Raw genomic sequence first — 24,439 nt, forward strand, 5'->3', positions numbered from 1 at the left:
CACCTTATCTGTAGTTGTATTTAAAGTGATAGTAATATACACTGACTATTACAATTTTATCACTCGTCTGTTTAATAAACTAACGCGTATAATAATCTCACAATCGTCTAAATTAGGAATTATTTTAATGGTCAACGCAAGATACAAAAAGTACCATAATTTTCGTTGCTAGATAATCTAAGACAAGTTCGAGCGTCCTACTCAGTAAGTATTAAACTGTCAAAGAGTTAAATGTTTCATCTGTTTCACATGTATTACCGCCATCAATTATCAAAAGCAAACATGATAAATTAAGAATCTGTCAAAGTAACTTCGAGCCAGTTCGACGAGACAAATTTAGAAAGCGCCAGTCGGAAAATTCGATTTACCTAGACGGGGGCTGACAGTGATCTTGACGGATCCGAAGTTTTGCGGGGTCGTAGGCGTGCTCACGTGCGTGTACCGGGACGAATTGCTGCACGTGGGTGGGCAGAGTCGCCCCTAGATCGACGACGTCCCCGCGATCCAAGCGTAGTGGCGCACACGATCGCGTGTTTTATTTATCGGTAGATCGTGATACTACATCTCGGTACGGGAAGCATTACTTTCGAAGGAAATACGCCGACACGATCGGCGAAAGTAAATCAGCCGATGTCCCGTGGCTCGGTCAGCCCTCTGCGAAAGTACCACGACGGATTATTAATGCTTTTCCGGATGATCGTTTTGCTTTTGTTCTATCGTCTTTTCGTCGACTTCTCAATCCATACAATCATTTTACTCCCATCATCTTTTAGATATCGTTCGATATCTTTCGTGGGCGCGACATATGTCACGGCACTGTACACTCTTATGAGAAAGTAAAAATTTAAGTACAGAGTACGTTAGATGGAACACACGTAAGTTTATTCTAGTAAAATCAATCTGTTCTTTACAAATACTGGTAGGGTTGGTTTGCTTAAATTAACATTCGATAAAATTTCGTCACTTGCTTGTTAGGAAAGGACTAATCTTTTAATCGGATTATTCTTTACGTGGATGCTTCCATAATTATGAAATAAGGAACGAAGTCAAATTAATTTTAATCAGATCAATTTTGGCCTTTACATGAACCGTCAGAAATCTTTACAGAAAGAAATCATTGTGTCCAGAGGAGATTGATGATCAGAGTGAAAAGTCAACTCGTCTTCCTCGGTAAACAGGTTAACTCTTTCCTAATGCTTCGACGATCTAAAAACTGTTTCGCCTTTTCTTCTGTGTTTCACGTATATGGTAGCATTGCGCAAGAATCGTTGAAGATGACTGATTTAATATTGCACGGAGATCTCCGATCCGTGAGAGCCTTCGCGTAATAGAAATGGACGATAGCGAATAAGAAAGTTGAAGACTGAATATTTCCTGGTTCTAGCGTCGTACGAGTCGCGATGTGGATAATTATCCGTGGATAATTAACACTTCTACCGGTGGTACGTTTGACGTAGCCGACGCGAGCGTGCAGCCACGATACACAAATCGTTACGTAACATCGTTACGTTGATCGTTTGGTTGGTAGTCACATGCTAATTAGAAGTGGAAGTCGTGTGATATGCGGCGTATCGATCATAAATTAATTGAATTAATGACTCTTCAGGTGTGCCATATGCTAAATAGCATTGGTGAAAGTTTATTTCAATACTTACTCTATCAGTCATGAAGATTTTTATTAAATACCTCCGTACGTCGACGCGAAATTTAAAATGCCGCCCCTCTCCCTACGCACGAATCGATCAATATCGTTAGTGGCAGTATTTACAAATAAATTTTACAAATCAAAAATTATTTGAAAATTGGAAAATTATTACAATTGTAATATACATGTAACGTTGTAATTTATTACAAAAGGCACTTCATTCAAATATGCATAAATAATAGAGATAACTTCGAAATAAAGTTTCTTAAAATCGTAGTGTTAATATCACTAAAATTTCAAAATTAGCGTGAAAATGAAATATACGAATACACGTTCGAGCTGCAACGTACGTCATATTCTCGGCTAGCGACGATCGATATTGTCCCTCTTATGCAAATTCGTTTACCTGAAATGGTCAGGCGACAGGGTCGTTACAAATCTCATAACAGAACTATTCGTTCCTCGAGACGAAACGGACGGAAGTTTGCGAGGTGTCCCGATTTCTCGGGCGTGTGATAAAATAACTAAAACAAACATCGGGCAGAGGCAGTACCGGAAAGAGGAGGAGGACGCATGACGAGGCCGGAAAGGACGTCACGTGCGGGACCTTTGGCAGTTACTTTCTCCCTTCGTCGAATTCATTTTTCCTCTCTCGGCCACGCATCCCACCCGCGCGCCGCGCCGGTGCACGAACCTCGGCCCTCGGCGCGAGCAAACAACCTCGGAATTCGTTGCCTGATGAACAGCACTCGTTTGTTTAGTCCCTTCTCTTTTTTCTTCGTTTCTTCGATCGTCAACCGCCCCGTTTGCGAGTTCCATAGATTTCTCCGCCTCGAGATTTCCTCCGAATCGCCTGATAGAATTTTTTCTTTTCTTCGTCTTGGAAACGATAATCATAGAATATGATAGATGAGTCAAAGGAAGGTCGTTTTATTCGTTTCTTGTTACAAAGCTTATTTCTAATGTAACACGGTTTTCGAGACGACGATGTTTCGCCTTTTACAGCATATTAATAGTCAGATCGCGAATTTGTACGCGTTTATGGGAAATTTAAGAGCGCGAAAGTGCACGATGAAACGAATCGCCGCTTTTTTAGTTATATTCATAGAAGTATGGATTTGCGCAAATATCCGCAGTCTGTTAACAACGTATCGGAGAAAAGTAAATAGGTGATCTTCTTATTCATATTAATATAAAGATACCGTCGCTGGGATGGTATTAGGGGACTAGTCGAGGTTCCCCAGTCCGCATAAAAATTTCCACAGGAACGGAGAGAAGGATCGGGAGAAGAAGCTGCCAAGAGCAAAAGGTCGCGTTATTTTCCATCTGAGCTGTTGTCCGCGGGCTTGTCGAATAATCTGCTGAGAGAAAGTCGGCCCGAATCAACTGAAATTTTCCCTTTAAAATGCGGAATGGCCGAATGGAGTTGGCTGGTCGATATAACGGTGTTCAGGGGCGGAATTAGGGGTGGCGGCTGCCTCGCCCCCTCGAGGACCTTCTTCCATTCAGTCTCGTAAATAGCCGCCGTTTCTGAAAGACCTCCTCCTCTCTCCTTCTCTCTTTGTCGTATTTTTTTTCTTTCGTCCACTTTCCACGTACGTGATCACCAGTATTTCGTGCACCTTGCGAAAATTTCCTCGGTCCATCGAACCAATTGAAATATCATAAACTCGATCATAGAAAATTTGAGTTCTCCATTGTGTTAGGCTAATCATTGGCTACTTGACTGTTCCTGGCAGTTCTTTGGTTCTCTAGTATTCTTGCATAACGACGATGAACTATTCCCTATTCCGCGTCATTGAGAAGAAAAGTTTACAAGGAAATTAGAGCATTGTCGAGGAATATTGCAATGGAAGCAGGACTAGATCCGATTGTACGTATATCGTGGTTGATTTTGAACGCCGATGTGATGGAGCAAAAAGAGCTGGCACGGAAGAACAGTGTATTGCAGTCGTCTGATAACTCCTGCAATGGGAGTAACACGTTCGAAACGCTGCCAATAGCCGGTAGGATGGTAAGCCAAAAGAGACATTTCGACGATGCTACCTCTTCATCCTTCGTTATTTGATTCAGTCCAATATGATACACGATGATGGAACAGTCAAAATTTCGATTAGAAATTCTTCGAATCGAATGCATAATACGTTGCGTGACGAATAAATAACGCAAAAACGCGATACTACAAGAAATGCTGAAGTGCCGTTCCGGTTCCTTGGGGCCAGCTTTAAGAAACAGAAATTGCCCATTTTCCGTCGCCGGTCGAAATCTTCTGGGGTAATATTTACCTTCGAATCATCGGAAGGAGAGGGCGTGCGGGAAAAGCACGACGAAGGAATAAGAAGAATGCGAGCGCGGGGCGGAACAGCGCTTGGTGGAGGGGACGTGGAAAGCGGAGGCAACCCCTTTATTAGATTATCGGACGAGTGTCGCAGCATGGGCACTCTTTGAGTTCTCGCCGAGAGGACCCTCCGGGCTTATTGTCTCGTTTCCACAGCCTCGCCCTCGGTGCCGCGCCGCGACCACGTCCAAATCTATTTATTTACGCACTTTTAAGGCGCCACCCGACGACTGGCGCTCAAAGACACTGCAAATTGGCTTGGAATTGATTTCCAGGGCGTCAAGGTCGCCTTCCTTTGCGTTTCACTCGCCCCGTTTGCAAATGCCAACTTCGATTCGTTATTAGGGTAAATGCTTGTGAATATTTTCAGGTTTGTATAGCACAAATTTTAGAGGCGAGTCGCGAATTTTTTTTTTTTAGAGATTCATTCGAGTCGATTAGTTACAGTATTAGTTAAGTATCGATGAAATATCAAATATATTTTATCAATAATTGTCCGAGAGTAGGAAATTGGAATGGAGTGGGAAGAAGATTTTTTGAAATTAAATTTATTTAATTCGGATGATTGGATTAGAAACGGAGGATTTGCCTGCAGATGGTTTATTTTCGAATCTTGTCAATGTACATCTCGTCGAACCGTAAGAGTTATGGTGACGATGCTGGTAATGATGGGACAGCTGCACGGTACGCGGTATTGTTCGTTTTGAATTCACCCTAGCTGAATTTTGAAAAGTCACATTGACGTTGGGCGCGGGCACGTGCTGCGCCGAATCTCCAGTTTAGAGAGAACGTTCTCTCATTATCAATTCCGCGTTCGATCGTTTTTCATCTCCGTTGTCCATGTTCTTCCGACATGTCCTTTTTCAAATTATGTGATTTATTACAGTTCACGATTGTATCAGGTATCACTTCAATTTTTTTGTATTTAATTTGAATATTCAAGTTCGAATATTTGAACTGGAAAAGTTGAATACTTATATTATATACTTACGTGACATGTTATTGCCATGCGTGATCAAATTGCAAAACATCATCCTTCTTCCATGGTATCAACAATAAACACCGCACTCTGTATATTTCCAATATAAAACTAAGGATAAAACGATCCTCGCAAGATACATTACGATCGTCCATTTCGAATTCACCTTCGGTCTTAATCCCTTTGTGCCACGAACGCAACAGTTTCATAAAATCGAAAAGAAACGATCCTCCTATTCGCTCGGAGAAGAGGCAAAGTCTGGCAGATCGTTGATCCTGGCTTAGGACCACGGCGTTTCACGTAATCGTGAGGGAGGTAAACGTGAATTAGGGGTGGTTTATTTTTCTTCCTCCTACGTGTAGACACGCACAGGGAAAAGTAGTCGGGGGATGACGAGTGAATGACAGGACAATGGGCTCGGTCTGATGCACGCGAGCGCTTTATGACGATTCAATATGAGCATGGATGAAGCGGACCGCACGGTTGCACTCTCAATTCAGCTAAATCTCGAATTTCTCCTCTGTTTCTTCCTCTCTTTGCTTTCTTCGGAAGAGTTTCGATAAAAGGGCGATTCATTTACATTCGGAAATGATCGTTTACGATATATGATTGAGAACGCCGACTCGTACGTAGCTAGATCGGTTGTACGGAAACTCGATCGGAGATGGCACTTCCGTGGACTTTGGTACTACTCGGTAGACCATAGTTAGTCGATTCGGTTAATTATTAAAAGGAAAGTTTTATATCTTTGGTGGGAATCTAAATACTTGTAAATAATTCAACAGCTTTCTGAAACGATGGATATCTCAAGTAACATAAAATAGAGATACGAAGAGCACAAACAAAATTTCATTAAAAAATTTAAAAATTTTTTAATTTCATTCGATTTCAAAAATAATTCTTGGTTTTTTATAGAATAAGATTTCATTTGTTTATAGAATAAGATAGATTAGTCGCTTATTCTCAGCGAAGCTATATTTATGAATCTGATCAAGAGGCCAACAAAAATAGGCTTCCCATGTGTGCTTTCATATTTTATACATACTTACGTTCTCTCTTTCTTCAATGTATACTCTTCTTTCCAATAACAATTTCCGTCGAAAAATAACTCTATGTTAGTTTTTATGCACAGCACCCTTTCCTCTTCAAGAGCAGAAATAGAACTAGCAACGAACGATAGAAGAAGGCTGATGTACGAATAGAAATCTATAAGGAAGCGCATCGTCGAGACCATCATCCGATGAAAAGGGCGGAAAAAAAATCAGTTTCCAAGATCGGGACAACTCGATGCCATTCATCTACCTTCCCATGACCCAGAAATCGGGAATTTCTAAGAAGCGGTGGATTTGCGTTCAAAAAACAGGCGGTTTCACCCCGTTGCGACCCTCCTTAGCATTCAACCCCCTCCCCCGGTAAGCTTTTTTCTACCCTGAATCGCTTCTTCTACCTCACTTTTCGTTTTTTTCTCTTTTTTCGTCCTCGTTCTTTTTTTTCACTCAAAAGACTACCCCAAGTTTCCGAAAAATTCGGTGAATATGCAGGATATGCATCATCCACGTCCCCCTTTGATTTCATCCCTCCGCTGGGTTCCCGCGAGATGATCTTCCGAAATCAGGAAAAAATTTACCTGCCTACCCCGTCATTTCGCCACGACTAGCTCCTCCCTTCTCTTTCTGTTTCACGCGATTTAAAGCGAGTCGTTAAGGGGAAAAAAGCAGCGTCGGATTTCACCCCGAACCAACGTTTTTTCACACAGTTTTTACGCGTTTTCGACGTACCCGGGGGGCACGATAGCGAAACACGGGGATCGTTCACGATTTAAAAGCGGACACCAGCTACTGCTTTTTAACGAACGTTCTCATGCTTCGGGGACACGGTTACATATAAAGTTTCGATGTGTTGGAATAATAAATCACAATAAAAAAAGATCTTCCAAAAAAGGTTGATTTGATTTGACATGTATAAGTTTCCAGGTTAGGGCTAAGATTGTTCCAGCGATTCGTAAAGGAATCGTAAAAAGATCGTTCTATTCCTTAAATTACAATATTTCTAAGTATAAGTTGTTAAGATATACAAGTTTCTTATCCCAATAAATGTAAATTATTTAAAATTTAGTTCGTTAAACTTGTAATACATACGAAATGTCGTTTCTCCGATAATATCATGTTTGAAACTTTGCCTTGAAAAACGACATTTGGTATGCGCCGACGTAATACAAATAACAATTACAGAACCAACATCGAATGTAAACTGCTACGGAGCAAGGAAAAGTACCGTAAATAAAGCGAGGATCTCAAAAAGACTGTTGGCAAGTTGAAATAAGTAATATCCGATTTTTGGTCAGGTGGGAACCGCCAACCTCCCCAGAGATGCTTCTTCTCGTGTTCCCATTGTTCCGGCGTGGCGATCGGCGAACAAAACTTTCGACCGGTGAAACCACCCTTCGATTAGTCGGTGTATACCCACGCGTTGAGAATAAAAGGCAAAAAAGGAAGCGACGCGATATTCATCTGGCATCAAGAATCGCGACAAAGAGACGAACTATTCAGGGGGAGAGGGGGAGAGACTTGGTTGGAAAATCGATCGATATCAACCGATCGCGGTTTTCAGCGATGGCTCGGTGTACGATGGAATTAGTAATACGATTGAAATTCGAGGATTCGTCGATCAGCACGGCCAGATAAGGCTATTAAACGATCGTATACCGATTAAGGGATTACGAAACCCATCAACGAGTTAGAATTGAACGTTGGAATTATAGATACGTCAAGGAAATTCAGTTAACGAACAAAACTCAACGGCGAAACTAATTGACGTTTGCTTAATTGGTCTGTAATTCCACTCTTTATTCCCTATCTCGAATTAAAATGAAATTAATACTTTCGAATCGTTCCTATCTATTATGTATTTGAACGTTTACAGTTGAAACTTTTAAATTAGAAATCATTTAAATAAAAGAACTCGAATGCAGAAATACAAATTTCAAAGCTTTCATATATGAGTCATACAAGTTCATATAAGGAATAGAACTACGTACGTATATATAATTCTAACAAAATCAGAGATATAAATTCTTTATTCTTTCAAGTTATATTCTCTTCTAAAACTGTGTTGCAGTCGCTGGAAGATTCGATTCCTATTTACCTGCAGTATAATAACCGTCGTTTCGAAAGCAGAGCAAACAGCAATCGGGCCAGGTTATGGAGACAGCGCGCGTTTTCCACGTCTACGGCTCCGTTCGTCGAGGTTATCGATACGCGAGAAGTTTACCCGCGCTTCGCTGTTTGATTTATTCGACATTACTCACCTCAGATAATCTTATTGACTGTTAAAACATGTAAAACGGAGGTGCGCCCTCGACGCACCGTTATCGTTTCCAAACGCACACGTACAACCGGTTTATCGTATCGTCCATTGTAAGAGCCGATACACAGATTACAAATTACGCCGAACACCTCTTCAGAATTCAACTTCAGGTGCTCGATGATATTTCGGGAACGGCGTTAAACGAACCGTTTTCTGGGTCGAGTAGGAACCGCTTTATCAAAGATACCGACGAAGGAATGCCTGATAAGACGTTAGATCGTTCCGAGAAGTTAGGTGTTTCACGTTGGAACGAGTTAAGTTGTAACCTCGACGTTGTTTCAATCTTTGTGAGTTAGGGGCCTTTACAACGAACGTAGATAAGTTTCACGTTGATTCTGAAGCAAGGCTAGATACAAGGGGAAATCTGGCAAGCGTTTATTTATTTTTCGTGACATAACGCGTCGTCACGCCAATTACCTTCGTGCAGGACGACAAAAAGATCGCGTGTCGAAAATTTCTGTTGCTCGATGGTAATTAACGGTGTGAAGCAAATCTTAGCGAGCTCAGTTTCATTGTTGAAGTTTGCTCTATTCGTCAGTCGTCTACTCATCATTATTTTAATGCGATACATTCATTCGTATCTAACGAAGCACGCAAGCAACACCTGTATTCACTCGAATTTAAAATATCGCAATTTGTACAATCGTTACCGCAACAGACTTCAAACGAAATCATCTTCACGCTGATCCGAAGAACAAAAATTTATCGAAACAAAATAGAACGAAATGACCAAAAGCAATGCAAATGTTCAGGACGATTCAGATTTCCATAAAAATTATACAGAATATAAGTAAAAGTATAAATAGAAGTATAAAGAGAATAAACCTAAGAAAAAGACTCGATGCAAATTTTCAGTGTAATTCGATTTCCTATAGAACCAAACAAAGTGTAAGTAGCGGTCAATCGATTCGAGAAGAACGGAACGAAAGACTCGTTGCCAGTGGAAGAGAAGGCCGAAACCATGCGAGGCATACTCACGATCGGAGGAACGATTCCGTGGAGCGGCGTCCGCTTGTCGTTCCAGAGGCAGCTTCTTCTTTCTCTCCGTCGCTCCGTGAGAAAAGTCCTCCCTCGATCGTCCGGTATTACCTCCCCCTCTTCCGTCGTTGCAGAAGCGCAACAGAACGATCAAGAGGAGTCGCGTCGGCAGAGAAGCAGCCCGCAATGGCAATACGGGCGACCGGTCCGCGGACCTACTAGTTTTTGTCCCTGTCCTACGGGGTTTCTCGCACACACGCAAACACCAGCGTCTCTACTCGCGTTCGTGCGCCCGAGCGCAAATCCCTGGGTGCACCTACGCTCTGGATAGACTCGTTTGTCCGTTCGAACGAGTAACTGGACTAATCGCGACTCTACGTTGAATTTTCCTCTGCTCGTAGACGCGCCCTAAACAATCTATTAATCGTGCGAATTTTATGTTAGAAATCTCGTGAAAATTCACATTGATCGTACGCCTAGGAATCGAATCTCTTCAAAGTGGAAAATAACTTCAGGCCCATCTCGCATCTAACGATTATAATTTTTCGCGAACGGAAGATTATTTCGCGTGGATTCGAGCCTCTACAAATCAAAATCTGCTCAAACAGATGTTAATTTCGTATGGATTCGTAATTCTAAATGATCACTCGTCGAAGTTTCTTCATATGGATCGTAATTTCTCTGTATCGCGACGAATGTAATTTTTCTTACCCAAACTGACTTGCTACTTTGAATCTCTCTATAGTTTCATGCAAAATCACTCTTCTGAATACTCACTTATCGAAATTTCTCCCAGAACAGTGATTTTTTCCGGATAGATTTCTTCGTGTTTCGACTGTTCGAATATTGCCTGCTCAAACCTTGCTCCGTGTCACTCACGGATCAAAGTTTGTACGAGCAGTGGCACGAACGCGAGACACATTACGCATGCACCAGGAGCCGGTGCACGCACTCGTCCACGCATCCACGCAGAACTGCATCAGCCGATTGCATTCGCGGACAGCGCGGTTGCATTGGCGGCGATGCCAGCCAATCGGGTTATCGGGCGACGAATTCACCCCTCCAGGCCCAGCTGAACCGAGCTTCGAGGCGGGCAGTTTGCTTTAAGGATCTGTTCGTTTCTTTCTGCTTTTTTCTTCTCTTTTATTCCTTGTACCCGCGTCTTATTTCTCCCCTTCTTCTACCGCTTCTTCTTCCTCTTCTTTCTCCAGTTCTTGCCCCTTTTCATTCGTATGTGCTCCATCTGGTCTGCTGGTTATATCGAGTAGCTGCGACTTCTGAACACGGGATCACGTTGAACTCCACACGTCGATCCGTATCGATCGTTTGAGGTTTGAATTATGTGCGTTTGATATCTATGGTTGGATATGGTTTGACAAACCTGTCTTCGAACAAAGGAATAAAGTTTAACCCGGACAGGGTCTTTGAACTTTTACTATACTTACTTTAACTTTACTTTTCTAATCTCACCGTTTCAACAAACTGAAGGATTATTAAAGTTGTAAAATAGATTTGAGCATAACGTTGAAACAAGATATTAATTAATAGTTCTTTCATATCCTCCTTGAATTTAGGAAATTGTTCAATAACTGTGTCAAAGAGGACTAATCAAGTATTAAACTACTACTACAAATACTATCAACGAATCGTTCTATTCGATGACACGCTGACCGGCAGAAATCGAAGTGGAGAAACAACATATTATTCAACGTATTCCCGGAACATTATTCTTGTCTCATTGTCTCCGTGATTTATTCCAACGATTGTAAATCTTCCGCTACCGTATCCCTTTCATCGTGTCGTTTAACGATATGGGAATCGCCATTGTCCATGACGTTCTCGTTCAACTACACGACTATAACAAGGTTATTAACTCCTTTACAATTTGAATGTGAATACCATTTCGAGTTTCCCTAGTTCTCGTGTTCGTTCGTTTTCAACGAGGAAGACAGAGCCGTATGAAAAGCGAAACGCTATGCGAAAACAGCAACGAATAATAACGTTTTAATTAACCCATGGCGTGAAGGTACCCGATGAAATAAGATGCGATAGCAACGTTTACGTGCAGAAAGTAAAAGGCTAGAAAAGCATCGGGTGGCTGAATAGGAAATGATTTTCTGCCACGTTTCAGTCCCTTTCTCGTTTCTTATTCACGGATCCGTGGACGAGCCAAGCAGCGGCGTAATGCTTGTCTAACCTGGTCCCTCGTTCGTTGATGGTTTAATTCATCCTTTAAGGAGCGTCGCTGTTATGCACAGCTGCATCGTGCGGGGGACCGGTGATTAATCTAAATAAAGACATATAATCATTGCGAGCAGCGCCCGTCAAAGTTTGCGTATAATTGCACGTCCGACCATTCCCGTGACGAGCCACGCGAGATATTACATATTATTTTTTCACCGATATCTTGGCGATCGAAGGGTGATCAGTGTGCCGTGGAAAATTGCTCTTACGATTCCAGGGAATTTTAATTTCTGTAAATTCTATTAATAATCGCAATCTTTCGCGCGATTTTAATTCCTGTATTCTGTTTGAAGTTGTTATAATGCGCGATTGGTTTATCGATTTAGATATATCGTCTGAGGTTTTTTTTTAGAATATACGTAGATATGTAGATACGTGGAATACGTAGAGATAGTAACGCAGGAACTCGCACGAATTTCTACTGTGATTAGATTGCGAATATGTATGTAAATTCGTACGTTCGTGAGTTTCACTCTAATGAATAATTTACTCTGGTTATTGTATACATTTTTGCATATCACGTAACGGTGAATTTTCTTTCGGAAGTTCGATGATTGCAACAATCAATGCTAGCAATATTCACGCTTATCAATATAAAATTAGTATTTAATAATGAACATCCTATGTAGGCTTTCGTCAAAATATCTATGACGCATTCACAAACACTTAGCCTGAATCATAGGATTTGGTCCAGAATCAAAGGAATTCATGTCCGACAGCACTCACGCGATCATCGACACCGTGAGAACGATCGAACACGTAGCTGGACGAGGTTGATGAATAGGTCTGCTCGCGAGACGAATAAGAGCGCGGGATAAACGTCGACGGAAAAATAACGAAGTGCAAGGTGTGCGCGCGACCACCGCGGTAGATTAATTATGTAGTAAGTGAAAAAGAGAAACTGGGAGGTACGAGATGATCGCCGGCGATTGGCCGAGGAAGCCAGCAGAAATTTAATAAGCCGTTCGCCGCCCGCCTTATCGTCAGTTCCCACGTGCATCCGCGCCGTGGAACTCGCATAAATGCATCGCGAATTCGATCATCGTCGCCGCAGTCTGCTCGCGTTCGCGGAACGGTGCCGATATAAAACGCGCGTATGAGTTCCTGAGTTTCGCGGTGAATGTAAATCGACCGGCCCGCCACGCGGGAATTATCATAATTGAACGGTAGTATATCGTCTCTCTTCCTTTTACTTGCAACACTATTTCCTACACCATCGTGTGGGAGCATTCTCTGGCTCGTGAATGCCAATTAATTAGCGGATCGCTAAACGGCCGCGATTTTCTAGAAACTCGATTATGCGTCCTCTTGCCGTGAAACGAGGCGAGCACGGAGACGATGGAATGCGCGATGGTAGAACGATTTTTTTGCGGTTTTGTGGTTGCATGATGTTGATATTCTTGATAGAGTAGCGATACGTAGCGAGGAGAATTTTGTCGAGGAACGTGTGTTTCTTGGTTATCCACGCTAGTCCTAGCATCTGCGAATATTATCGTGAATAGAAATCGAAAGTTTTTGAGACCAATGCACAACTTTTGGTGTACTTGGGCATAGAAAGGGTGGTTTTGAACGGAAGCATATCACGGTATACTTTCAGTATGTCAATTCAAAACTGCATTGTAATAGGAGTTTTATCTATTATAACCGTAGTTTGGATGTCTATATGTTTGTAGAAAATTTAAAATAGCAAAAATACACAGAAGTAGACAAGATATATAAAGTATAACACTCGTTACGATACTTAGATTATCTTACCTTTTTTTTTCACCAAACCAAACAGAAGTCAATTTCGGAAATTCACGAATCTGTCCATAAGGGAGGATCGAATAAAAAATAGAAAATCGCGTAGCGGCAGATAGAACGGCAGAGCTACCCCATTGCGACCCTTTTCGATCGAAAGTCGTGCATCGTTAGCGTAGCCTCGTAACAGGGGGAAGGAGCTAGAAAAAAAAGTTTAAAATGTTTGAGGAAGGGGTGTCTTCCCTTCTACCCCCTCCCTAGATCGTGAGGTGCCGGCAGTGATTGTATTCCTGCAGAATCCTTCGAAACGCGTGCTAGGTCCGTGCCACGCACCTTTTCGTACGCGTTCGCCTATTTGTGCGACGCCTCACGTACACGAAATCTATATAGTTGTGTGCGTTGCTACGTAGGAAGAAGCGTTTAGGCCCGGAATAGACGCAGATGCTTCGACAGGGAACGAACAGACGGACCCAGCCGGCTTTTTGGGGCGAGGAGGGGCGGATGGTTCATACGTCGTGGACGTGTGCCTGCCATTGTGATTTTAAAATCGGCTCCCTTTTCTCTCCCTCTCTCTCTCTCTTTCTCGTCACCACCCCTCCCCTCGCTTTACACCCCTTTGATGTTGCAACGCTGGTATTACCAGCGTGGATTTTGGTCTCGAGTGTATCCTGGTTCGGTGGAGTATCTTTGATCTTAATGGAAAATGTTTGCTCCTGTTTGAACCCTGTCCTTCACAGTTTCCTTCATCACGATCGTTTACTCTCTTCCAGTGTGATCAGAAGAAATTAATCTTGAAATTCCTATTTCCTGCGTGATATTAAATTAGTATATCTTCTTCATTGATTATCTTCGTCTCTGTCTATGAACACAAAAGGGGCGTACGCTTGTTCCCTGAAATCGTACTTCTTCACTTTGGTGTTGGTAACATTCGAACCTCGATAGGGATGCTCGACACGGTACGTCGACCACCAGCCGCAGGCATAAACATTCAGCTGTACTCACAAGAGAATCGAACGTATCCCCTGCATCGTCCGCTGGAGAGCTAGACACAGCGGGTAACGTTGTCGTCCTAACCTCAACACTCGATTCTGCAATGTATCTACGGTTAGCAAAGAGTTTGAAATCGTTACTTTTACCACGCTGAGTGTTCTAGTTGATATATCGAAGGGAAGAAATCGGGAAGGGGTTGCGCGAGGTACCTCCCCTTTCGTTTTAAAGCGAAGGCAAAATGGCGTCGAGGAGCCGCAGGTTTCATGCAGATTGGCTAGGTGTCGATCGAAAGGAGTTATGTCGAAGGGTGGTATCTCGACAGTCCGTCCGCGGAGGGCGGTTTCGCGCTTGCGCTCACAACCCTTGCTTCTCTGTTTGATCCCCTCTGGCCTAGCCCCACCGATCGGCCCGGCTCTTTATTATTCACGTTTTTTATTGGTCGACGCTCAGGTAGCCTGTATTTACATAATGGCGATCCTCGTACGAACACACCGATTACGCTGTTGAATTATTGAAATATTCGAATAATTCTTATTCGTTTCGCGCGATTCCATTCCATTCCACGAATAGGAAGGAATTCGAGCGGTTCGTTAGACAATATCAATCTTGCAAATTCTTCTACGCCGAAGAGACTCGATCGTTCAACGTGTTGCACCATCGAATCGTGGAGGCGATCGCGGCGAACGTAGAAGGCAGGTCGTGGACGAAGAAGGAAAGTGCGTTTCGAAGCTCAAAGCGTTTTCGTGGACGCACGGGAAAGTGTACATAAGGGGTGGACGAGCGTTAAGGTAGCTAGAAGTGGCGAGAGGGGGTTGGCTTTATCGATCGCCAGCCTGACAAGGGCAACCAGCAAGAAATAGGGAAACCGTTCTCTGGCGATGAATGCCGATCCTTTGTCTTTCTCCTGCGACCGAAATGAGCTCCCTTTTTCGCATTCTTCGGCAAGGAAGGGGACACGGCATTTTTGCACGATATGGAGATAACGTGGAAGAATTAATTCGAACTAATACGATTTCCGTATCGTAGTTTTATTTGCAATAGTCGATAGACATGTATTACGAAGAGAATTTCGTACGATATGGAGATTGACGCGTATGTCGAAACGATCGTAATCGAAATATTATCGGTCGCTATTTTGAAATATAAGTATCGTCACGATGTCGATAGTAAAATATCGAGCACATTCTCGGGCGCGAGATCGCTCGATCGTGCGTCTTTTTCTATTCTTTCCATTTTCTAATAAACCCGTAAAAGCGGCGCACGCGTATTAGTATCATTATCTGACGTAAGTAGTAACGCTTGATAATCGGATACTTTTTCTAGATAAAGCCACGTTATTAGTTCCAGAGTAAACAGCATAAATTTTCCACTATAATGCGTTATCCTAATGAATCTCTCGAAGTAATTTAATTACCTCGATGCAATTAGCTTACATCGTTATCGATAAAAAGGGAAAAGTAAAATCCCCTCGTCGCCTCGGTTACCATCGCCATTACGATCTTCCTCGTTCTATCCAATTCGTTCCTACTCTAGTGCACCGTTTCATCGACGATCCATCTCCTTCCTACTGCTTCGTTCAGTAATTTCGTTTGAATAAAGAAACAATTAACGCGATAAACGCGTGTACGATATCTCGAAATATTTTGACTGCCTTGCGAAACGCGATACTCTAAAGATTATGATAACAGTTCAACGCAACGTTGCTTCTTCAGCCTTGTTTCTTATTTTCTAGTTAAAATTTTCATACCACGTACGGCGAACGGCGCGACGATTTCGATCGCGATTGCGCGTCTCGAACGCGCGTACGTGACGCGATCGACCGACGCGTTTATCTTTGATCGTTCGGAATGCTGCGTGTCTCCATTATTGAAATTACGAAAGAACGAACAATCGACGATTCGAGATATCGTTTGCGTTTTGGGGACGACATCAGCCTTGTTGGTTCTTAGCCGAGACCCCACGAAGTAAAAGCATCGACCGATTAAAGGTCGTTCACACGTGCATCGAGAAAGGATTCCAAGATGCGTGCATCGCGAAGTTTCCACGTAGATGCTCGTTCGTTATCTGCCCTGATGCTTCTAGAGCACCTTAGTGACCCCTTTATCAGGGTTTTAGTCCGGCACGTGGCCGATGCTGCTTATCAGCGGAGACGACGACAGGTGGAGAAATTTGATTATCGCGCGATATACCAAGCAATCTTTTCACACTTCCAATTTGCCTGTAATCATGAGATGGACGATGAACAAGAAACATAACTGTATTTACGGAGTCACGTCACTGGTCGGCTAGACCACCAATCATACACGTGATTTTTATTGTTTCGTATTACAATTTGGTATTAAGAAAAGTTGGAACTTTGTACTCTATGTAAGAATCCGTAAACACCGACGGATTTAACCGATGAATATCTCGATTTAATTAATTTCATAGAATCGTACTTGCTATACCTTCATCGAGTTAAAATAAATGAAAAATTTTCAGTCTTTTACCTACAGTACCTTGTCATAAATAGTACATTATATTTGGGTACACTTTGGTGGACAGATAATTGTCACAGATTCGAACGTTTTTTGTTTCAAACGCAGATCGATTGACCGATCATCGATCATCGCTCGAAAATTGTTTACCATCGAATTTGACGAATTACAAGATAAATCGTTCAGTTTGATTAAAGTATCTCCCCGACCCAAAATAAGCCTAGTTTACTCCTACACGAAGTATGCAGAAAAGTCAGTCATCACTACATATCGGCAGAGGAATGTAAACTGACAGAAATAAAAGAAAAAGCATCAAGAAGAGCAGCAAGGTATGAAGGGAAAGCCATAGAATCAAAAAAAGAATTAGTAAAGGAGTGCATAAAGGAAAGAGAGAGAAACTGGGGAAATGGCCAAGAAGGGAAAAGAGCAAGAGAGAGAAGGAAGGAACTTGAGGAAGTGAGAAATGGAGGGACACAAAGGGAAGCAAGAGAAGAACAAGGAAGGACGACAGTAGACCATATTATAGAATACAGTCATCGTGGTCCACGCGGCGCGGTGCGATTTTAATTCAGGTTCCACGCGAGCGCAAATCGGCCGCAACGTGGAGCAATTTATTTATTGGAGAAAGTGCCCGAGGGCTCAGTCCTCCGTCGCAGCTCCTGTCCTAAGCAGGATTCAATTTGGTCACTGCCCACGATTCCACCTTCAAAGAGGAATCACCGTCGTCTATATAGGCGGGCCACCCTCTTCGTCGACGTGCACAGGCTCGGCCAGCGGCCTCCGCTATTAATCTTATATCGAACGCTTTATCCGCGTCCGCTGCCACCCCCTCTGGCCCCTTCCGGACTTCCCTTTTCTCCTGCATCCCCGTTGGCCGACCTCTTCAACCCTTGGACGAGCAGGAATTTTCAATTCTTTCGAGTACCGCGGCAAACCAGATTGCCCGAGGGCCTCGCCCCGCGACGTTTCGTTCGATCGACGAAATTTCACGTCCACCTGCACGATTCCGAGATGCGTTCAGTGAAATTGCGCGCTACGTGACGCCGCTAATGTCGCACAGGACCCTGCGAACCGGAAGTCCGGAATTCAACGAAGAACGAATGGAATCGAGATTGGTTTAACAGAAAGGGTACAGAAGATTTTTAAAGGAATTTCAGTCTCGTCTGTAGGTTTTACGTATGGCATCGATGATTGTGTTGGGGCATTCCGGAGATAATTTTGGGAGGGGGGATCGTACTCAATTACTCTGCACGCAAGGATTGTTCCTCCTGGATTGGATTAGTCTTTGTAATATGGAATAGTAGAAAGGAATACTGAGTTATTTAGTATAATTTCGCCACGTCGTAATAAAACGATATCGTTGGAAACACCGAATTACCCATAATCGTATCAGTAGATTGTGGTTTTTAACGAATTTATGAAAAATTTGCATATATAATCACGAAAGTATACAAATTACTCAAAGCAGATACAGATTTTCGCTTAGATTCCATTTCTTTGTCTTCGGCCGTAAAAATATGATTTTGTAAAAGCACGTATCTATTTTTCAATCTTACGTATCCATTTTCTTACATCTTCAAAAATTAGTGAACATACGAGAATAGAGTTTCTTCAATTTTGAATCAAAATGTATTGCTACCAGCTTCACAAACTTTCTAATTACATTCTTCTTTTCTTATCACCCTTTTACCCATTGTCCACGCAAGATGGCGAGGACAGGAAGAACGTGGATTCAGTTGGCGATTAATCGTACACGGAAATGGAAGGAGGTGGAAACGAGTAGCGGTCGCTTCTGGCAGGACATTGGCCAGGACGAATAAGTAATGTAGAGGTCCATTATGCTGAAACGGTGAAGGGTCTTCGAGCAGGGTCAGCCAATCCCCCGGAGGGCCGTTAAAGTGAAATACTTCTGAATGCAAGGTGGCTGACCGTCTCTCACCCCTCCTCCTGTATCCTTCCTCTTCTTCGATCTCTCGTTTCTTCCTGTTCCTGTTGGACCCTCGACATTCGTACGAATCCATAGGTAAATCGTTGTTATCTGGACAGTGATAAACCCGTGAATGGAGTTCGCGCCTACTGGACGAATGAGCGAGGGGAATTTAGAGGGTGAAACCACCCTGCAGGCTACGGGATATCACCGATCGTCAAATAGATGGCTCTGTTTATGCGCATTGCTCTTGGCTCGCTGAGATTTTCAAAGTCTATTTTGAGGATACATAAAGTAGAGTTTAGTGTTTCGGATAGTTCTTTATTGTGATAAATGAACACGATGTTCGTTAATTGATGCGAATAAAATTCTTCATACGAGAAACGCTTTCACTCTGCCGAGTAATAGCTCGTGTTTTTGATCTTTGTTTATACGTTTACTTTCCGCGCAAATAATAAAATTCGCCGATAATTGGGACTTTTTAAAATTAATACAACATGTTTTAGTCGATAATAAATGCAATATTAATTCTATATACTTTTGAAAGCTGCGTGCGTGTTTACGTACAGTAATTAACAATAGGTAACATTTTCTAGAAAATGAAGAAAGATGCTGAAGTCAGTCCATGAAGTAGCAGGCGCGATTCTCGCGAATAGAAACGTAATTGAATTTTCGAGGGCGCGCACGCGAAAGTTGGTTTCGCCGCCCTCGAGGGGTGGTTCCGTTTGTCTCCGTATGCTGGAGGGGAGCATGCAAACACCACGAGATTAAAGGAACCGTCGTTCCATGCCGTAGTTCGAATCGTGGCCTGGAGACATGCCACTAGCCAGCAAAATCTCCTATAAATAATCCACACTCGATACACTAATATCTAAACGTGTAAATATGTATGCGTATACGTGTAAAAGTTTCACATCCATCGGAATTACAATCGAAATTATTAAAGTACCGACGATATATTAATGAAGCTCTATGCTAATGTTTCACGAGCGATCAGATTTTTTCGATTCACGGAGGAACGTGATAATTATCAGAGTCGATCAATTATTGTGCAACTCACGACGCGCCCCGTAATTAAAATAAAATATTATTTAGAAAGGAATGCCTATGCGTAATATTCAATACTTTCATCCATTCGCCGAGGAGTTCTAGAGAAAAAAGGAGCGTCCAATTACAGATTTTATTACTAGTACTATTAATTAGAAAATGAAGATAGCTCGAGGTTATACCGATCGATCCTGAATAATTATCTTCGTATTCCTTGTTGTCTGTTAACTATTTTCCTGGCACCATTCTACGTGCAAACGTATTCACCATACTAATTCATGTAAATCGATACACGACGAAATTCCACGAGAAATCGTTACGGATCGTCGAACAGTGGAAAAGTTCGATTCATCCCGATCCTTTCTCGCGTGGAAGTTGGCATAAGAATTGAGGAAGAATGGAGCGTTCACTGGTCGGCGCGAGGTCAGCGGCCATTCTCTGATGATATTGATTAGCCGACGCCCTTAGTTAGCGCCAGCTACACTTTCTTTCCTCTTCTCCGTGTCTCCCACAGTACTTTCCGCGAATGCTCGCCGTCCCGACCACCCTCCGTCGTTCGAATCGCCACGATGGACCTCGGTTTCCACTCTCTTCTCTTCCTTTCTTCTCTATCTCTTTTTCTCATTTACCAATACACGGGAAGTTCGCTTTCTCGCCCTCGTTAGCGAGTAGGGGCGCGAGATACCGATGCGATGAAGAGAGACGGATCGAGGCTAAATCATTCATCAAGCAAATAAGGGGCTGACTCACGTCTCACGCATGCGGGATTATATTTGCGTGCAGCTTTTGTCACGTATATTATAGCCAGGAAATCCTAACTTTCTCAATAATATTTGGGTTCTTAGATTCTTTTCAGGGGATAGAAAATGAATTCTCGATTTTATCCTACGTTTCGGAGTACAAATATCTGCAGCTGAATATCTTTTCTTTATCTATTTTGATTTATTTATCATTTCAATAGGCATTGTTCTATGAATATAGTTGAATATGACAGAGTATAACCTACGAGTGAAAGTGCATTCAAACGAAAAGAACTTCGCCGATATTATAATAAAAAGTAAGGCAATCGACTCGTGAAAGTTTCGTGCAAATCAAACATGGATTGTTAATAAAAAGCGTGTAATAGATGCATAATAGAAAATTTGGAATTTCAGAGAATTTACTACGAGAACGATATATCTCGTAGTGAGAACTGTCCATGTTGAAAGCGTTAGATGTCCGGGGTGTAATTAGACACTGCGGACTGGAACAACATCCAGAGCCCGGCATTGTTCCCAGAAATTAAGGGAAACGAGGGAAAGCCGGGAAAACTGGCAGGAATAGGGGATTCGGAGGGTTGCTAATTACGTGGACTCTTGAAGGGGGAGAAGCCATTTTCTGCGCAGACACAAAGGCCCCAGCGTTATATTAATACAGCGAGAGGGGAAATTTCTTTTGCAATTTGATCCTGATGCTCGATAGTATTACTTGTCTGTAAGAATAATTTCTGAACGGTTGTTGCCTTGAATTAACAAACACGTAAATCGTTATTCGACTCATTATACGTACCGGTGTATATATTAATATAGCCAGACGTAACGGTCTCATTTAGCAATGTTGAAAAGACAAACAATTTCGATAGGGACTAAATAAAGTTTGAAATATTTAAGACAACAAATTAATGCTAATTTTTGTGTGTCTTTTGCAGGTAAAGTTTGGATAGGCGATAACGAGGTCGCGTGGCGGACCGAACAGTCTTTCAAGAGAACCTCACCCTTAAATCCTTGTACCACCACGACTACTACGACAACGACAGGTGGCGGAGCACCGGCACACCCCCACCTGTCACCACCTATTGCCGCCCCCGTAACCACTCCCGATCACAGAAGTCCCAGCAGTCTGCACGTGAAACTCGGTATTTCTCCTGGTAAGTGAAAATTCTAAATTTCTCCAAAAATTTGTCGACTCCCTACGCCTCAGTACTAATGTGGGTTAACTATATTTCTTTTATCAATCGTTTTATTTTCTCGTAAAAATATCATAGAATCACCCGGAAATTTCATTCTTTAAACAGTTAATTTCCGCGGAAATTTTAAGATTTAAAAAGTAAAACAAGGCAGCGATTGATATATTAAAATAATTATTATTATTTAAAATAAGGCTGTTTCTGACGAAAGAAAAACATTCACGCGATTATATCCAGATACGAATTTTACTATGAATAGATACCAGCAGAAGGTAGTTAAGTGCTAGGTAAAACGATCTGGCAAATCCACATAACTTATGCTTGCAAATACGCGATAAGATCGATCCCGACGCGATCCACAGAAGAAAGAATCACTCCGATGGAGAACGGTGGCAGCACTCCGAAAAACCGGAGGGTCAGCGGCTTAAAACGGTCTTAAAGCGGGGCTCTTTAAATAATGCAATAAGCTTGATGTCATTTGCCGGACAATGGGAGTGGGGATATTCCTTTTAGGGAAAGGTCCATCGAAATTGTCCCTCGCAGGTGCTCGCTTCCGACCCTCGCAGGCGGCTCAGCCAATCACGATACCTCGATTGGTAATGCTCGTCCTGTTTCTGCTTGTGCCAATAATTGTCGACAATAACCATTATTATCTTTATGCAGCATTACTATGTTTCTTCAGCAAACTTAACGAAATTTACTAAAGTATATTTTACCTTTTTACGTCGTAAACTTTCCGAAAGTAAGCAATTTGTTCGAGCAAATAAGTACAAAATAGGTATTTATGTGCATATTAACATTTCTCAAAGATAATTAAATTCATAAATTTTTAATCTTAATAAGACGTTAGGTTACTTTAGTATCCCATACCGAGATTAGATTTGTCTAATTTTATACACTTCTGGAATTACACAGGAAAACAAATGGCACGGTAAAACTAATGGCACGGTAAAACAGTTTAAATATTATTTCATTTATGTCAAGGAAAGATTCTTTCTGTAATAGCTTCACTTTGTATGGAATATTATTAAGTTCTAACCATCTTCGAGAGATAAAACCGAGGAACCTTCATTCTCATCGTCGTACAGAAATATTGTGCTCTAGTCATAAAATGATATCAGACTCGAAATGTTATCCACGTTTCCCCCTATGATATTCATATATTCTCATCTCTAATTAGAAATGGCGATAGAAAAAGATAGGTAGAGCGGAATAATCGTAGATTATTGCCGGAGGCGTTGCGTTGGAAGTGCGGCATCGCATCACGCCGCTATCGATCCGTACCGGAAGACGGTCCAACAACGTGGAGGAACTGGAGGAAGGCGAATTCGCTCCGTTGCGTTCGAACGGTGGCTTCTTTCGTTTGCTTAAATAAACATTGCTCGAACAATAGCGTGGGGGCCCCGATCGGGGGCCTCTTTCGCTGTAGGTAGTTGCCGCGAACGGGAAACCAATGGAGGGAGCCAGGGCTGAATCCTCTTCCTCTTTTTCCGTGGAAAAGAGAGGAAGCGGCATGTTTAATGCATCGTTCAACATTTCCATGTCAAACATCGCTTTGACTCGCGGAATTTAAAACCGTCTGGCCGGCGCACACACTAACGTCCAGCCAGGCGATACGTGTGTGCGAGCTGATGGGAAAAACCGGCCATCTTTATTTACCGTCGAGCCGCCGCTGGACAAGGTGCGCCGAGGCTCGATAAGGGCACCGATCGATAAGGGTCGAAAGTTGAAAGCCGCGTGGTTGTAACGCGAGACGACCTAGCGTCTTCGTTCGTCGTTTGTTAGCTCGTCGGGATGTTTTCGAGGCTGTGTGTATATAGAACGACGTCTCGCGTTTTTTATATTTACGAACATTTATAATTTTCGATATTTTTCACGTTTTTACTCAAATTTAGACACGTAAGCGGATATTAATGGAAAGCATTTCGTCGAGCGTCTTGAATTTTTGCATTCAAATTGAGAAAAGTGGTGACAGAGGATATCAAGTTGTAAAAATAAAATGACTTCGTTATCCTCTGCTTGTTTAGAACGACTCGTTGCTTTCGAACGATGGTAATTTTTTAGCGTAAACCCGAAGATCGGAAGAATTGTATCTTTGCATCGGTATATTTTATCAAACGTCTATAGACATTTAAAAAGGAACGAAGGGCAATATAGGAGTGGTATTTCGATCGTAGTCTCGGCTTTAAGAGCGGATACAGGCCAAAGAGCGCGGTCCTTCCGAGTCTATTTGCCTCGCAAAGCTATCCCGCCTAGCTGCCAAGTGTGTTTATTCGGTATATCAATAAGGACGAAGTGGACGAAAGCGAGGACGAGGTTCCCCAAGGGTTTCGTCCTCTTTCGTTGCTCGTCTCTCTGCCGGACAGCTTGATAACATTATGTTTCTTGCGCCGACATATGCACTGGCCGGTTTTTGAAGAATGAGGGATAGAACCCTAAAACGTTGTACCGCACCCACCGTGGACACATGTCGAAACGATGATCCTTTCGCCTAGGAAATCGGTATGAACCCCAAAATGGATCTGTGAAAATCTATAAATCATTGGAATAATTAAAGAAATGGGTCGGGGGTCCATAACTTTATCATAAACTAAAAAAAAAGATAAATGACTTTTTCCTTGTTAAGGTGCCTTGTAAAGGAAGTTTGACGCTTTTTATAGATATCCATATGAAATGTCGAAGATTATGCCGTAGTGATGGACTTGCGGTTGGTCGATATATAAATTTTTATAAGAGTAAACGCACCGTTCTTCCGATATATCA

The 24,439-nt window shown here is 42.4% G+C and overlaps 1 protein-coding gene across 3 annotated transcripts in view; it reads left to right on the forward strand.

Annotated features, from left to right (window-relative positions):
• The window catches only part of LOC132910113 (POU domain, class 2, transcription factor 2-like), a 126,901-nt gene that overhangs the window by 43,907 nt on the left and 58,555 nt on the right, over positions 1-24,439 (forward strand). For all 3 annotated transcript variants that reach the window (XM_060965588.1, XM_060965590.1, XM_060965589.1), the window contains one exon: positions 21,419-21,637. In XM_060965588.1, coding sequence (XP_060821571.1) covers positions 21,419-21,637 — 219 coding nt within the window. The remainder of the gene's footprint in view (positions 1-21,418; positions 21,638-24,439) is intronic.

Source organism: Bombus pascuorum, chromosome 8 (assembly GCF_905332965.1).
Source record: "Bombus pascuorum chromosome 8, iyBomPasc1.1, whole genome shotgun sequence".
Taxonomy (NCBI): Eukaryota; Metazoa; Arthropoda; class Insecta; order Hymenoptera; family Apidae; genus Bombus; species Bombus pascuorum.